This window comes from Siniperca chuatsi, linkage group LG2 (assembly GCF_020085105.1).
Source record: "Siniperca chuatsi isolate FFG_IHB_CAS linkage group LG2, ASM2008510v1, whole genome shotgun sequence".
Classification (NCBI taxonomy): Eukaryota; Metazoa; Chordata; class Actinopteri; order Centrarchiformes; family Sinipercidae; genus Siniperca; species Siniperca chuatsi.
This window is the reverse complement of record NC_058043.1, coordinates 9,781,430-9,798,451: the sequence shown is the minus strand read 5'-3', so window position 1 is coordinate 9,798,451 and position 17,022 is coordinate 9,781,430. Positions and strand designations below refer to the sequence as shown.

The following is a 17,022-nucleotide window of genomic DNA, read 5'->3' as shown; positions in this document are numbered from 1 at the left end:
GTTCTGGCTGCTTTGCCTTATTTCTGCTCTGAGTGGCTCAGGGAGTCTCAGCTAACCTTTTACGTTGATTCCTTCTCAACACTTTATAGCGGCCAAAATGTGCTATTTTTCTTTTGTCATGTTATTCCCTGCAACATTTACACCTAATAGTTTTAAAGAAGAATGCACTCAATGATAGAAAGTGCACAAAAGTAGGTTCGTGTTCACACTTAGATAAACAACCAATGGTTTCACCAACACAAAATAATTTAACATTTCCTAGTGTTATTCTCATATTCCACAAGTAAGCTATTCCTCTTATGGTGTGCTTGCTTTATTGTAAAGCCTCTCAGTGCAGCTATCAAATGGAGTATACAGTGTATGGCCAAGGGCAGACAGGAAGGAGATCTGTGTTAAATAGTATTTGCCAACACTTCTTACCCCACTGTGCCCAAAAGTTAAATAATGACAGGACTGATTGTTTGATTGTTTTTGCCAAATAGAGTACAAACTGAAATCATGTAAAAAATGTCCAACATTATTTAAACATTTTGAAATGAAAGTGAGACAGTCTTTCTTCTCTGTTCCCTGCCGGACTAAAAGTTGCGCAAAGTTGTAAACTACTGTTGTCTGTACTCCAGAAACACACTAACTCAATGTAATGCAATGGGAAGAGTGTGAAAATTACATAACCTACTGTAAGCTGTAAAAATTATTCGAAACAACTGCTTCTTCTCAGAGGTTATAAAAACACAGTTGTATTTGGAATTTACAGTAAACAGCATACTGTACATGCAGGAAGCTGCCTAAAACACTGAATATCATGGGAAAACATGCCCTCCAGCTGTTTGATACAATGAACTGTATATGAATTAGTACAACTTCATCAAAACTTGACTTGGTCCACATATCACAAAAATCTTCAGATTATGAATGTGCTCTTATGTAGCTCATCAGTCACACTTCTACTTAATATCATGTGTACATGTGCGTGACCGTGTACATGCATATGTGCAGTGCATTACCTACACATCTGTATGCATCTGCATCTATGTTGGTGTACTTTTGGGGACTGAGTTGGCCTTAAAGGCATAAGTTCGACTGGACGACTGGACCTATGTTGTATATTTTGTAGAGTTATGTACTTACATTATCCCAACAATGTTCAAATCCAGAGAAATCTGTAATTTTATTCAAGGTAACGTGCGTTTCATTTGGTCGCCTGTCAATGGCTTCATATCCCCTTTACCCCCTCTAGTTGCTATAACTTCTTGGGAAACATGGGAAACACCTGATGATACGTCAGAGAGTGAGGAAGGAAGTCAGCTAGCTAGCCACTCTGTTGTTTACTATTGTTTGTATTGCTCACTCGTTACAGAGCACGATTGTTCATTCGCGTTCTATTGCCGAAGCTGTCCCCGTAAAACTTTAATACATTACCTCGTCCGTGAACATGATTTTCTGCCTGAGTCATGTCAGATAGATTTTCATTGGTAATGGTGGTTGTTTAACAATCAAGACAACAATTCCCATGATCCCACGCTACTTCACGACATCATCATAGTCTGTCTTTTGTTATTGTTTTGATTGAGAGACCCCTAGTGGGAGAAATGACATGCTGTGCGTTTAATTGTCTCTATGTTACCAGTGTCTGAGGACTCCTTCTCTCCACTGGGACCATCCAGTTGAGGGCCTGCTTACAATACAGCAGCAATGTCATCACCACTGATCATTGTGTATTTCAATGGCCTCTCCTTATCTCTTATGGGTCAATAAGGGTAAGTATGCATTAAGTGTTGTATAGCCATAATATGATCCCCTATTATCTTGCTGGGAAGAGTGAGTGAAGTAATGTTCTCAATTTGCCCTTCATTAGATTTAGCACATTGCTGCTCAAGCCTTCATGGGGAACTTTTGTTTCAGCTTCGTCTCTTATCTTCTCACCAAGCCAACCCTGGTGGTCCAGTGAAGACCACATGCGTACAAATAAAGAGATCATTTTGTGTTGAGAGGAACAGAAGCTTGATACCTTAGCTCCTCAGACAGCAGCTTCTTATCCAGGTTTGCAAAGTGGGAAACCCGGGGACCCTTCAGAGGGACTACACATACTCATGCGTGGAAAACAGAAAAGAGTACCGTTACACATGCTAACGCGCTAACATTGGTATTCCAACATGTTCCAACATTAGCGAGCCTACAATTGCCATGTTTACAAATATCAAGAATTCTCCTCATTTTTCAGCATGTGACCTTGTTGAATCAACAGTGAGATATTGTGAGTTTGATTTTATCTACAACCAAATAGATATTATTGCTCCTGAATTGCATCTTTCCATTCATAAGGAATGGATGAGACCTCCTGCCATTGTCTTCTTTTCTACCCCTCCACCTTCCTTGAACAATCCTTCCTTTGGGAATAGATTCATTTACCCCAGATTTTCCTGTTTTGTCTTCATTGTTTGTCTTTCCTGAGATATGGGCCCTCTCTGAGTTGATGATTCACCTGGCTTTACAGTGCCACCGGGTTCACGTCCTCAACAACGTGCTGTTTCAGCACTAAACCCATGGGTGAACTAAAATATCATCATCATACCCCCTCCTCAAACACAGGTCACTGCCACTGGAAGCTCTACCTATATACGTTTAACATAATTCTTCCTGGCTTAGTGTTTGCACAACTGCACTGAATGGTCCCCGTTTCACCATAACTTTGATTAATGTGTTTTCATTTCATTCAGGCTTGTTGTTACAGTTGTTGGTATAGTAAGAGCTGGTTTTACAGCCTCTCCGGTGTACTCCTGCTGCTTTTCATTGCTTCAACAATGTTTACCATCTTGCACGCACTAATAAAACACAACTGACATGAAAATGGATTAGAAACACAGTATATGGTGAGAAACACACTGTAGTTTCTGTCCCTTTAAGATCTTGATGGCTTCTCTGCTGCTCCCTTGAGGTCGCTGGCCTTCCTTAGGCCACCTGCCAACTGCCATGTTACTGTCAAGCATTTGCAGAAATGCCAGCAAAGCCATTAGTCTAGACCCTTTTGAACAGTCAGCAGACTGGACAGTGTGAGCAGCATGGTGATGCAGAGACACAAAGGGTTCTGGCCTTATAAACTTCAGCTGTACTCTCTTCCCATCTCTTCTTGTGAGCTCTGAGACTAGACAGGATTGAGATTGGGTTTGAGGTTGTAGAAAAAACACGTTTACGATGGATAATTATATTTTTTTACTTTAAAAAAAAAATTACCGTTGAGGTTTAGTCAGTCATTTTTAAAACATTTAAGCTTTAATTGAATTATAGTACCTCCATGTGCCCCCTGGTGCCTCACAGTTGCTTCTTGCATTGTTTTTTGTCTCTTGGGGTATAGCAGCATCTGGTGGTTGACTGAGGAAATTACACTTTGTTTGTAATAAACTGTATTGAGACTTCTTTGTAAATCTCTGTTGAAGTTCACATGCCATATTTTTTTTTACCATCATCCTTCTTCACGCTCACACTGTTACACACTTGGTCAAATACAAGCTACCGAGCTGATGGAGATAATATTATTAAGGGCATCTTACTAGTAGCTGTCAAAGTGAAGAGACTCTTTCTTTTTCACTTTTTCTACCTTTATAACTGGGTTTTCCCAGCTTGTCAGGCATTCAAACAAGACCCTCACTAATTCCAAGGCCCTTGATGATTGTGCACTTTTATCCTGTTTTAGTCATACATACCTGAATTAAAACCAAACCCTTTTTGTTTAACCTGAATCTGTTTTACTTTTTTTCCAGTAAAGTGAATTTACACACAAGCCACACAAGTCTTTTTCTTGGGAACCTCCACAGCTTCTCTATGAAAATCCTAGAAATGGTCACAGATGGTGAGTAGCTGATTAGAGTAATCCCAGTTGAAGGGTCGGGCGTCCTGGTTGTGTGGTAGTCGATAGGGGACCTGTTGCTTTGTCAAAAATCCTCTTAGAAATTGGGTCATGTGACCCCTGTGTGGGCTACAGGATGTGTATGGAGCCTTGTGGGCATTCACAAGGTGGATGGAGACAATCACACTGCTGCCTAGAAAAACTACTACATATGGTGAGAGACTGTATTAATGCAAGTTTTTATGTTCATACTGATGTACTTTTACATACAGGTTTAAATGCAATGATTTGCATTGGGTATCCTTCTCATTGTACACGCTCTTTCTCATGTTGTTTTGTCTCAAGACCAAAATCTGGATGTAACCTCTTTACACATCAGCCATGCCCCTCCACAATCACATAGTGAAAGATTCCTGGACGCAGGACAGGTATGTCAACATTACCACACAACAATACAGAACTTTGCAAATATATGTGTAATCCAAGCATTTTTCATATGAAGATAAGTGTTGGATCCTCCTTGTGCCTTCCATTAGTCCTACCTGAGGCCTTGTGGTTTTCTGAATAGTTTTTACTGCTTTAACACACCCACTTTCCACTGGTACTAGCCAAGTGGTGCTAAACCAATAAGGGGAAGCTTTAATCGTTGCTGTCAGGCAGACCTATTTAGGTGCAATTCCCATGCCCTGTTACTGTGACCTGTTAATGTAAAAATGACACTTGGTACCACAGAGCTCAATGGGCTATGGGAAGTGTAAGATGAGAAGCTTTTGACACCGTTTTGGCTGCCCAAAAATGGACACTATGCTTGACTATTTAGAATACATGGATCCTAAGATGGATGGATGGATGCTGTAGATAGATAGATAGATAGATAGATAGATAGATAGATAGATAGATAGATAGATAGATAGATAGATAGATAGATAGATAGATAGATAGATAGATAGATAGATAGATAGATAGATAGATAGCAAGTGTTTGTTGTTGTAATACTAATTTCGGCCACAAGAGGCTGAAAACAATTTAGATCAGAGTTAGAAAATGGCTCACCAGAATTTTCTTTTCTCACTTGCTTCTCAGGACTTCCGTAGTATTGATTAAAAAACCAAAAATACAAACAAATCATAATTGTGGTTATGATATGGGAGTGCAAGTAGACAATAACATTATTGAATGAACAGATGAAACAAAGATAAATAAGTGATGATGAATGTCAGTGAATGTATAATAATGAATCTATGTATGTATATTGAGTGTTTGGGAACATGCCATTTGAGACTTTTTTTTCTCTTTAACTAGGCCAGTTTTCAGGTTAGAAATGAAATATTTAGTAGATTAATCAATTAGTAGATCATTAATTACAACCAGTCAATTGTTTTTTAAGCAAAAAATTCCCAAAATGCACTGGTTCCAGCTTCTCAAATGTAAATGGTTGCTGGTTTCTTTGTCTTCTATGGTATTAAACTAAATATGTTTGGGTTTTGGACTGTTGGTTGAACAAAACAAGCAATATGAATATGCCAACTTAAATTGTGATGTAGCCTATGGAAATAATCATTAGGTACAGCCCTATTCCAGATCACACATGTAAAAGCAAGTGATTCAGATCATATACTGTACAGCAAAATATAAGCCTTGCAGGTACATTAACTATTTTGTTGACACAAGTGACACAATTGTAATCGATGATGGAATTGCTATGATATTGAATAACAGCTAAGTTACTAATATCATTACGTGTTGTTAATAACATGGGTTTATCATTGATTCTGCTTCAGCCCCGCAGCTGCATGTGCAGGTAAATCTTTTATTTAAATGTGAGTTTAAAAAAATATAAAATCCCATTCCATCTATTGAAACTGGAAACAGTGAACAAAGATGTTAGATTTTACAGATACTGCTGGCAGTCTGACCTACAGTACAATAGGTGTGAAGCTGACATGAGTATCCCAGACACAAAAATGAGTTTTAGGTCTCTGGATGGTGGACACACATAATAAACAAGTCTTCTCCCTCCTCCTGAGCCTTTGTTGGTTTCTCCCGTTGACGTGTTTCTACAGAGCAGATGGCTTTACACATAAATCCTATTAACAACTTTCTGCTGATGGAGACGCAGTGAGTGTAGGGCTTTCTCACTCTTTCATTATCTCTGCTGAGAAGCCTGCTTTTTTATTTTCTAACCTCTAAAGAGAAGCAGTGGTAGAGCTGAAGTCAGAGGCCGTGCCATGTCTGCAGAGAAGGTAAAAGGGTGGGGTTGTGGTTTTGTGGATTTTTATTGACTTTCAAATAAGATTACTTCTCAGTGTTCATTCAGCCTCCTAGTGATGACACATACAGTAATAATATCTGGAGAGTGAGACCTAAGGGCTAACAAAGGTCAACAAATTGTTGTCATACAACAATATTTACAGTTGGACTGCCCATGTAGAGTTTAGAGTTGGGGTGCAATGTATTCATGAGAAATGTTTCAATATTTCTTTGCCTTGTATTTAGTTTGTGATGTAGAATGCTTCAGCTATTTAAACCTGAATCAAAGACATTAAGAAGAATGATTACGTAGAAAATAATCTCTGACCCACATGTGAGGTAACTGCTCTGTATACAAACGCCAGCATGATAAGTATTCCATTAGAGCAAGACAGGTTATCCAACCATATACCATATTCAGACGTGACTTCAAAACTGGAAAGCATCTCTCTAGGCAGCTACAGCATAGACCACCTTCATATCTGCCATTAAGTTGCATCTCGATTGTCAATGTCCAGGTTTATGGAGCTCCTCTGCCGAGCAATGCATCTGCAAAAGCACGCATTAGGGATTGAAGGCAGTGAGTAATCCAACCACCCAAACCACTTATAGTGCTGCTGTGGTGACGTCCAAACCAAATGCAACTGCAACAGCATTTCCTTCTTCATGCCATTTCCTTCTTTAATGCCTACTCTATTTACTTTAAAAGTATCTTTTTAGTATTATCATATGTATCAGCAGTTAATCAACTTCAAGTAAATCTTGCATCATCAAATACAAAAACTAGGTCAATATCTTTGTTCCTTTTACCCAATATTGAAAGTGATTATAGGATCATAATTTCATGAATTAAATTCAAATCTTCTCAGTGAATTGCAATAATTAGGCAACATATGTGTCATCCCGAATATACGAAGCAATGCAAAGAGGTCACTAGGAGAGTTTCAGATACATTATTTTTAAAACATATGCTTTGATTAGAGTAATAACCAAACATTTTGAAATGCTGTGTGGCGGCAGCAAGACAAAATACTTTCCTTATGATTACAGAAATGAACAAAAAATACTTTTTAAAGTTGTTGATGAAGAACTTTAATCTAGCATAAAATGTTTAAACTAGCCTTTGTCAACAATTCCATAGAAAAATATAATACACTAATATGCTAATTTGGGTGAGTGTAAAATTACATTTGACAACTTTAAAACAACAATTCATTACAATATGACAAAGGTCAAATCTGCTGCCATTACTCCGAGTTGTGGACACAAATAGACCTCCATCAATGCAGGATCTACATCTAATAGGATTACCTTTACTGTCTCCGCTGGCCGCAATCACACTGACCTCCTTCTCTGTGACTTGGGACAGTGACACATTGTTCCTGTCACTTACAAAGGTTTAGTCTTCACGCCTCACACTTGCTGGTAAAAATACAACTGGGTTCCCTTTTTATTCATTAAAACATGGATATATTTTATGTCAAACTTCTGGACACATGGATATTGTGTGGGAAGACTAAGGGTCAGGGGTTTGAGCCCCCTTTGGACTTTGCCTTAAGCTTGCATCTAGATGGCCCAGATGAAAGCTTATATTGTAGTCAGTGGAAAAAGAACAGCAAATTGGAGAGAGTTATGAAGATGAATTTTAAATACGGAACAACAGACAAAAAAGAGTCAATAAATTTACTCCTTATATTGTCCTCAGATGTTAACTAATTTATTTCTTTCATAAAGTGACTTGACTTGCTATCTTGTATCCTGTAATATGTGTGATGTAAAGTGTGTTTTACTGTTCTTGTGATGTATTTATTTTAAGTTTCTCAGTACTCAGGAGGAGGCTTGAGCAAGTTACATAAACCAGTTACAAAACGTGTTTTTGTGTGTGTTGCAAAACTGAATTATCAAAAATAGTAATTATTCACTTCTAGAAAATGCGGGTGTATGCAGAATATCATTGTTACTACCGCATGCCTTGTTGCTTCATTCACTTCCTGTACCTAAATTGTAAATACAAGCTAATATCAATAATTTAACATACAGCTTTGCCAGAAGCTAAACATATTTATTACTACATTCTCTATAACAGTATGACTGTCTTACTGCACTGATGTGAGGATATTCTTTATAAAATGTAATGTGAACCGTATACCATAAAATTAACAAGTTTTGTTTCATACTACAGCAACAATATTAAAAGCTAGCTTAATAGCTGTTGAAGTAGTAACAATACAATTCTTCTTTTTTCTTTTCTACCCCTTGCTTCCCTTCCCATCTGACTTTGTAATGGTGAGTCATTATTATCGATAAAGACCTTTAAATGCTGCTGTTTTTAGTAAGTATTCCAATCTTAGCTTTTCTGTCTCCCAGTTTTTCTTTTGTCCAGTGTTTGTCATCTTTTCACTACTCTCCTGTCCTTCTTCCACAAGTCTCACCTCTAATCTGTTTTGTATCTTTAAAGAAAATCCATAGAGGCCAAAAAAGAAGAAAGAGGAGGCAAATGGCACAACAGAAGCCAAGCTGAATGGAAAAGAGGCCAAGCCCAAAAAAACAAAGACCAAGAAAAATGAAGATGTATCTGAAGAGGACAGCCCTGCCATCCAAAGTAAGAAAGGGACTGTGATATTTTAAGCATTTCCTACAAAGAAAGCAGAAATGCATCTACTGTGGTCTAACCATGTTGGTTACACAGCTGTTTCCTTTATCAACATTCTAGATGGAAAGAAGGTGAAGAAAAAGAAACCAGAAAAAGATAAAGAAGAACCAGAAAAGGAAAAAGAAAAAGAGAAAGAGCCAAAAAAGAAGGCCAAAAGTGCTCCAAAAAAAAAGAAAGGTACATCATTAGTGGCGTGTTAAAACTGGGCAGGGTGAAAATGGAAGACTTAGCTTTAATTAAATGCCATACAAATAAAGTCTTAATCTGAATGTATTTTAGAAACCAACCCTGAAAAAAACAAAACAATGGCCTAATGAATATGTTTTCCATATCTGCAGGTTCAGGCACAGATGATGACGATGATGATGACGATGATGAAGACACCCCCAAAAAGAAGACTAAGAAAAAGACAACAAAAGACAGCTCTCTGTCTGCAAGTTCTGCCAAAGAAAAGAAATCTAAATCTAAAGGTATGGCCAGAAGCAGGAACACAGTTTTCTAAAGGCATTAAAAGGGTGATCTAAACAACATAGTTACAACACACAGTTATAAGACTAATGTTGTTAAGAGGATTAGATGATTTTATTGTGATTTTAATGGTGAGTGAGTGGAAACACTGACTTGGTAGCAGAGGCAACAAAACGCAGCAATCAAGTGAGTAGCTTGCCCTTCAGTAATCAACTGTGGAAAGTGCAGGCTAATTGAAATGACTGCAATTTTCAAATCCTGACAATTTCTACTTAAAATTTACAGAGCCAGACTCCTCTGTAGCCTTTTGTAGCACTTTTACTTTGCAGGAGGTTCAGAGAAAATTATGTCAGACGTTTGTTTTTCCAAACTGTAGAACACATTCTCAATTAGTATAACCCTAATTAGAAAACACTGATTAGTCAACTAGCTTGCTAAGTTATGACGAAGGATTGAAGGATTCAATAACCTTTGGGTCTTTTCCATGGTGAAAACACTAATACCACTAATTATTCCTTTGGAAAAAACAGTATGAATATGAAAAACCTGTCTTTTACAGTGTGGAGAGGGACAGCTTCTGATGTGTGTAGCTAATTATTCCTTTGACTTCAGCTAAAATCAAGCGAGTATCAGTGCAGAGAACTTGAAATTGAGTTATTTATGACTTCAATATTGAATTACTGTATGGTATAACCCAGAGTGTTGCAGCTCTTTTGTAATAATTAGGCTGGATCATCTCCAGAGCTTTTGCCTCTGAGCTTAATTTAACCTTCCTCCACCTCAGATCAGCCGTCAGTCATTTCAGGAATACCTGCTCTAACTTGTGTTTGTGGCTCTCTGCTCTTCCTGCAAAGTAAAGGAAAGCCAGGTGGTCGATCTATGGCAACCATGGAAATGGATAAGTAGTCTACTTTATGGTAGCTATGGCAATATATTTTTTATAACTACTGTAGCTAGCCTTCTCTCTTGCACAATATCAGTACAATATCAGCAGTCACATCAGTTTATATTAGATATGGTTCAAAGAAGATTCCTGTTTTCCCCACATCTATAAAAGTTTGTTCAAAGCTTGATCATAAAAGTTCAAGAGTTAAATTGACATTCCACTGGTTGTCCAGCTGTTGTTAATTTTAACTGTACCACATCCTGCAACATTTAGCAGCCAGGCAGAACAAACAAGCATATTTGAAAAAAGGGATTGCAAATGTGTTTGGATTTGGACCATTCATTACTTAGTTATAGTTTTCAACTTAAGAAACGCAAGTACCTTTGGTACTATCTAATAAATATGATGAACCATAAAGCTTTTGTTTAAGCACCTATAATCAATATTTTTATATTAACAATGGATCATATGACTACTTGTGTGTGAAAGGGATCGCTCATGATGAACCCACAGAGAATTATCACACAACTCTACAGTTCCTCTCAGCTCACGGAGCTGTTTAGCATCTTTCAGCTCATTGTTTTGGTTACTTACTGTTCTGGTTCACTCTCACCGCTCTCATAGCATCGTTTTGGGCTGCGGCAGGCAGCTGTTTTCAGCTAAAAAGGTCTAATAATCTGCTCAGCACCAAACAGCAGACAGATGAATTTAGAACTAGCTGGTGAACACAGTGGAGCATTTAGCAGCTAAAGAGCCAGATATTGGATATGGTAGACCAAAAACAGCTAAAATGAAAGTCAATAATGGACTTATGAAATATGATTCCAAATGAAAGCTAATGTTGCTCCATATCTGCTGGATCGTGTAAACAGGCAACTGTTTGTCAACAAGATAAATTCTAAAGTTTGTTAATGCCAAAACTATACAGGGAGCACAAACAGCACTGAGCAGTAATCAGTCAGCAAGTCAAGATGTGAGAGCATGTTGGAACAGATTCGTCATTGTATTTTAAGAGTTTTAAGAGTGAGTGCTGATAGTATCGTGAGTGTAATTGAGGTTTTGAGGACACAAGATTTGAGCGAGGAATTTGGCATCCTTCATCGAGATATCTTCCAAGTTATGCACTCTCAGTTTTGACAATTTGTATCCCTTGCATGTAAACTCCGACTGAGAGCGGAGCAAATATCTGCAAGTAATGTCAATCTACTTCCCAGTGTGCTTCATCAGCTCTTTCCTTGGTCTAAAAAACTGAAACTGTAAAAGATATGACCCAAAAATAAACCTTGCTGCCAGATATGGGCGGGTCCTGGTGAAACCTGAATCCCTCTCACGTTCTCAAGTGCTCAGAATTTGACAAGATGAAACAAACAGCTGGAACAAACAGCTAATTTCAAACTGATCACACACAAATTCAGGATTGCACGCTCAAAATTGGTCTGTCCCGGTTGCAAATCCTTGCCTGCTGATTGATTACAGTTTGGATTTGTTTTGCACTCACTTCATGCTTCTCTCCAAGGTCACTGTAATACATAAAGGAATGAAATGTACTTTGTTTACCTTTGAGCAAAATGATTACATTCCTGAGTGTGTGCTCACATGATTCTCCGGTTTAGTATCACGTTCAAGGACAGATAACATTTTTAAAATTTTACTTGTGTTTCATTTCTCAGAGGACAAAGATTCTGATGGAAAAGAAAAAAAGTCCAAGTCAAAGGAGAAGGAGAAGGACAAGAAGAAAGAACCAGCTTCAATGTTCCAGATAAACGGAGAAAAAGACTCAAAAAGCAAGAAGAAAGGTGATTACATTTTGATAAACTGTCACAACTGAAAACTTTATGGTTTGCGCCTTACTAAGCTATTGAACCTCATTTATTGCAAATGACACCTTGCATCTTAGCTGACTTTACAGTGCAGCATGCATCTTGATGCTAATGTTGACTTTATTTTAGACAATAAACTGCCGTTATTGCTTAGTAAGAGTTCTTACAAATTTATGAAATTAGAAATCAAAAATCTTTACACCTGTTCCCTGAGCAGCTGCCAAATCAGACAGCGATGACAGTGAAGAGGAAACAAAGTCAGCAAAATCAAAGAAGAAATCCACCACCGGCACAGCATCCATGTTCCAAGCATCAGGAGACAAGGACAAAGACAAGAAGACAAAGAAGAAAGGCAGGTTTACCAGTAACTTTATCCTCCGTATGATCATCACTGACAAGTATGTAACAATTTTTGTTTTACATTTCAGGAAAGGTAGAAGAGAGTGATGATTCTGACTCAGAAAAAGAAGAAAAATCAAAGAAGAAAAAGGGCAAAGGGAAGAAGAAAAAGGTATCTCAAATCTCACAATTCACCCATAATGTAATATGACATTTTAGTAATTTAATGCCATGTCACACAGGCAAGACAACATTTAATTTCAGTGTGAGAAAACACTTTGAAAAACATTTTGATTAAAAGCATTAATGGTTTGAATAAAAATGAACTTAATTATGCTTCCTGACCAGGAGAGATCTCCATCACCTGAGATTGAGTTTGACGACTTGGAGAAGTTTGTGATGCAGCCGGCTCCGCAGGGCGTGACCGTCAAATGCAGAGTGACTCGAGACCAGAGAGGGATGGATAAGAGCCTCTACCCTCTGTATTACCTTCACCTCGACAACGAAAAAAAGGTAAATCTTTGTTGCTGTTTGATAGTTCGTAGTTTTGGGATTTAGCAGATATTATGTTTTGCATAAAATAAATCTAACTGGTCTACTCGTAGACATTCCTGTTGGCTGGGAGGAAACGAAAGAAATGTGCAACTTCAAATTACCTCATCTCCATTGATGCCACAGATTTATCAAGAGGTGGAGAGAATTTTGTTGGAAAGCTCAGGTACACTGCACTTCAAAAATCAATCATTCATTCATTCAGAAGCAAAATTCAGAATGTGTAATATCAGTCAAGTGTTCTTTCACTCTGATTTTTTTATTGTTTAATATATTGTCTAGGTCCAATTTAATGGGGACTAAATTCACCGTATTTGACAATGCTCTGAATCCAGAAAGAGCTCTTCCAGACATGTCTAATGCACGGCAGGAGTTAGCAGGCATCATCTATGTAAGTCATTAGACAGCTCATCTAAAATTATCTACACTGCATTTGATGAATGCTGTTTAGGATACATTTGATTTAAAAACAATAGTGGTAAAGTTTGAAAATCCTGATTTGACTTCTTTCTGGCACCAGGAAACAAATGTCTTAGGGATGAAAGGGCCCAGGAGGATGACGGTTGTCATTCCAGGAATGAACAAGGACAACGAGCGAGTACCTCTCCGACCGAGAAATGTAAGATCATTTATTTTTATTGCTTTGAGTGGAACATAAAGACTGCGGAATGAATAGAATAAAATATTGAACAGACCCGGTCACCAGGGGCAATACATAAATTCATACATAATGAGTGTTTCACAGGGAAAACAAGTATACATGTCCTTAATAAATACACACAACAACAAAAACAACTCCAAAAGTAAGTCTTCCTCTTAGTCTTCTTATTATACCTGTTGATCAATAAATTCAATTTCAAGTCCTGGTCACGGTCTATATAGCTGCCCAAGAGAAAAAAAAATAGAAAAAGAAAGAAAAGAGAATAGTAAAAGAGGGCAGGGTGTTATGCCCATTACAGTCTCTTATACTCCCCAACAGGATTTTAAAAAAGAGAATTAGCCTGGTAGAAACATCCGGTCTTCACCTGTATATTATGCATACAATTTCTGTGTTTAGTAAGATAATTGGTTGAATGTTTACCAGTATACACCTATTCTTACTATTATATTATCTGCCTTATTCAACAGTCAGTTTACCCAAATCCCAAAAAAGTCTTTTTAGCTAAGAAAGTAACTTAATAAATGTGTAAATGGGATTGTAAAGTAGGCACCTCCTCGATATTTTGACTTGTTGATTCATGTGCTTGAAACCAGCAGATGACTCAAAATCAGGCATCCCAGAATCCCCTGCAATGTACAATTTCAACAAATATATCCATTATCCATTATATCTATACTGCTCACAGCTTGATTTATGGTATGTTGTCTGTTTATTATGAGAGCAACACAAGGCCAACATGTAAATTCATATTTCTCTTTGTTGGTGTTTTCCTGACTTATGTTTTGCCATTTCTTCACAGGACTATGACGGCTTGTTGATAAGGCACCAGAATAGAAGGACGGAAAATATGATCGAGCTTCACAACAAGACGCCTGTGTGGAACGACGAAACTGCGTCTCATGTGCTCAACTTCAACGGCAGGGTCACCCAGGCCTCCATCAAGAACTTCCAGATAGTCCATAACAAAGACTGTGAGTACTGTCACCTACAGTTTCTATCTGTCTATCTATGAAGACAAGTGCTGCTGTTTGTTCACAACTAGATGTAACGTTATGAGACAAAGAAATACACACAATTTTACAAAGAAATAAAGCCTTGTAAAATAACAAAGATTTCTTTAGTTTTGTCTGGCAATGATGAGGTTTGAATCTATAAAGAGATTTAGACCGTGAACAACCATTTTCCCAACATTTTGATGTCTCATAAAGACAGACATGCGTCAAACATTTAAAGACTGTTTCTCCAGGCACTAATTAATGAAAACATGTCCTAATTTTACCCTTGTTTGCGTAATGCTTAGCTACAGTTTTAAACTAGAAAACAAAACAAAACTTTTTTTCACAGACCTGGAACTACACTTCTGTATACCAAAAATGATTTTACATCATTGCTATTATGCCAATAGGTTTATTTAGAAACGCCCTCCTGTATTACATTACTGAAGGCTGCCAGAAAAATAAGTTGTTGTTGTTGCTTTAAACTAAATTTATGTTAAAAGAACCTCTATGAGTGCTCACCACGATATTACAGCACAATGGATAGTAACATAATGTCCTATGTGCTGATGAATAATATTGTAATGTTTAGCCATGCTAATGTTAAGCATGGCTCTAGAGATGGCAATGTTGGTTGGCCAGCCACTTTGGTCCAGACTGAAATATCTCAACAAATATTTGAAAGATTGCCATGAAATTTGGTACAGACATACATGTTCCACAGAGGACAAATCCTACTTTTGACTTTGGTGATCACCTGACTTCTCCTCTAGCACCAGCAGGTTGACATTTTTGGCTTTTAGTGAAATATCCTGACAGCTATTGAATGGATTGCCATTCAATTTGGTACAGATATTCATGTTCCCCTCAGGATGAATTGTTATTACTTTGGTCCTGTGACTTTTCGCCATCATCAAGTCAACATTTCAATTTGTCCAATACTTTGGTTTACGACTAGATACCTGCAAAAGTAATGACATTCCCATCAGCCTCAGCTGTACTTTGTGTTTTGTGCTAATTAACAAATGTTAGCATGCTAAGATGCTAAATTATGATGGTCAACATGGTAAACATTATACTTGCTACACCAGCATGTTAGCATTGTCAGTTTAAATAAAATACATTTTAATTATTTAAATATCTATCTACCTAGCTATTTAAACAATTCCTTGCCTTTTTCAGTGGACTACATTGTGATGCAGTTTGGACGAATAGCTGATGACATTTTCACGCTGGACTTCAACTACCCGCTGTGTGCAGTGCAGGCCTTTGCCATCGCGCTCTCCAGCTTTGATGGCAAAATCGCCTGTGAATAACTGAAAGATCCCCAGTTGTCTACTCACACTGAAACCAGTATGCAACATGCCCACACTCACTTCAGAACAACTCATGTCTTTGGACTCCGCCTTCAACACTTCCTGTGATAGGCACCAATAATGAATGATGGTTCCTTGAATGTGACAGTGCCTGCTGCTGCGCTGTCACCTTTATGGGTGAGTAATTCCCTCCAGGAGTGAGAAACAAAATCTGCTCTCATATTATCATCTGATATCTCATTACATGGCACAGGAGAGTGCTGGTTTTTGTCTCTGTATTTCAGTGGAGACGTCTGAATTTGTGTGAATCACAGACACACATCATTACAAGGACTCCATTGACTGGAGAGTTATGGGTTTTTTGAGGGGATGATGGTATACCTCAATGATGAAGGTGTTTACTAACATCATTAAAAGATTTAACCTGTGTTATGTTTTGGCTTTGTTGTGCTGTATTGTATTGTATTGCTGTGGATTGGGCTGTCTTTAAATCACCAACAGGTCACTAATGGCTTGTGTCAGATGTGACTGACACCAAAAAATAAGTCACAACGAGAATGTCTAGTTTCTTTAAGGCAAAAGTCAAGAGTTACGCTCTCACTCTCAGATGTAAGATATCAACAGTCTAAACAACACACTGTTACTCTCACAAAATAACTGATAGCTTTAAAGAATGAGGAAATTACTTTTATTTGAAGGACAATGGGTATTAAGTCTCATAACAGCTGTTTTACACAACACACTGTCCATCTTTTAGTGACTTTGAAATATAAATTCCGGGTATCAGTCTTTGTTAGAGAAACATAAATAGAAGTGTAACATTTTGGAATAGGAGTGTCTTTAGTTTGTGCTATCTAGTGTTTAATGTTTTGACAAAATATTCAGTCTGATTAAGTTTTATTTTTTTTGAAGATTTCTCTGCCCAGCTCAGATGATTGGGTCCGATTTGAGCTCCTGTAGGTTTTTCTATTATGTGTTTTTTGGTTCTAATATTTTGTAAAATGTATTTATTTGTCTGAACACTGCCTTTGTTGCATTTCTAGGCTTATTGTAATACTGTTATTTAATAAAGCATGTGAATTAATTAAGTCAACATTTATTGTTTAAATGTTGACATGTTTCATGTCAACCTTTTCTTGTTTCTCACTTAGTAACTGTTTAGTGTCTGTTGCCCAAAATGCTTAAATATTACAATAATATAAGATATATAGACCCCCCGGTCTGTAGCTCTACTATCA

General features: G+C 37.5%; 1 protein-coding gene and 1 long non-coding RNA gene across 2 annotated transcripts; both read left to right on the top strand.

Annotated features, from left to right (window-relative positions):
* Positions 1–1,646: 1,646 nt before the first annotated feature.
* Positions 1,647–5,645, top strand: LOC122866175. The gene is made up of 5 exons (XR_006375626.1): positions 1,647–1,757; positions 3,759–3,847; positions 3,980–4,058; positions 4,190–4,272; positions 5,626–5,645. It is a non-coding gene; the product is annotated as an uncharacterized LOC122866175 (long non-coding RNA).
* A 292-nt stretch (positions 5,646–5,937) lies between these two features.
* Positions 5,938–16,877, top strand: LOC122866167 (tubby-related protein 1-like). The gene is made up of 13 exons (XM_044175484.1): positions 5,938–6,087; positions 8,564–8,696; positions 8,808–8,924; positions 9,086–9,217; positions 11,772–11,897; positions 12,139–12,273; positions 12,350–12,432; positions 12,609–12,773; positions 12,866–12,978; positions 13,095–13,203; positions 13,333–13,431; positions 14,273–14,444; positions 15,651–16,877. Exons 1-13 carry the CDS (start codon positions 6,073–6,075, stop codon positions 15,782–15,784), a joined length of 1,533 nt encoding a protein of 510 aa, XP_044031419.1. The 5' UTR covers positions 5,938–6,072; the 3' UTR covers positions 15,785–16,877.
* Positions 16,878–17,022: the final 145 nt, after the last annotated feature.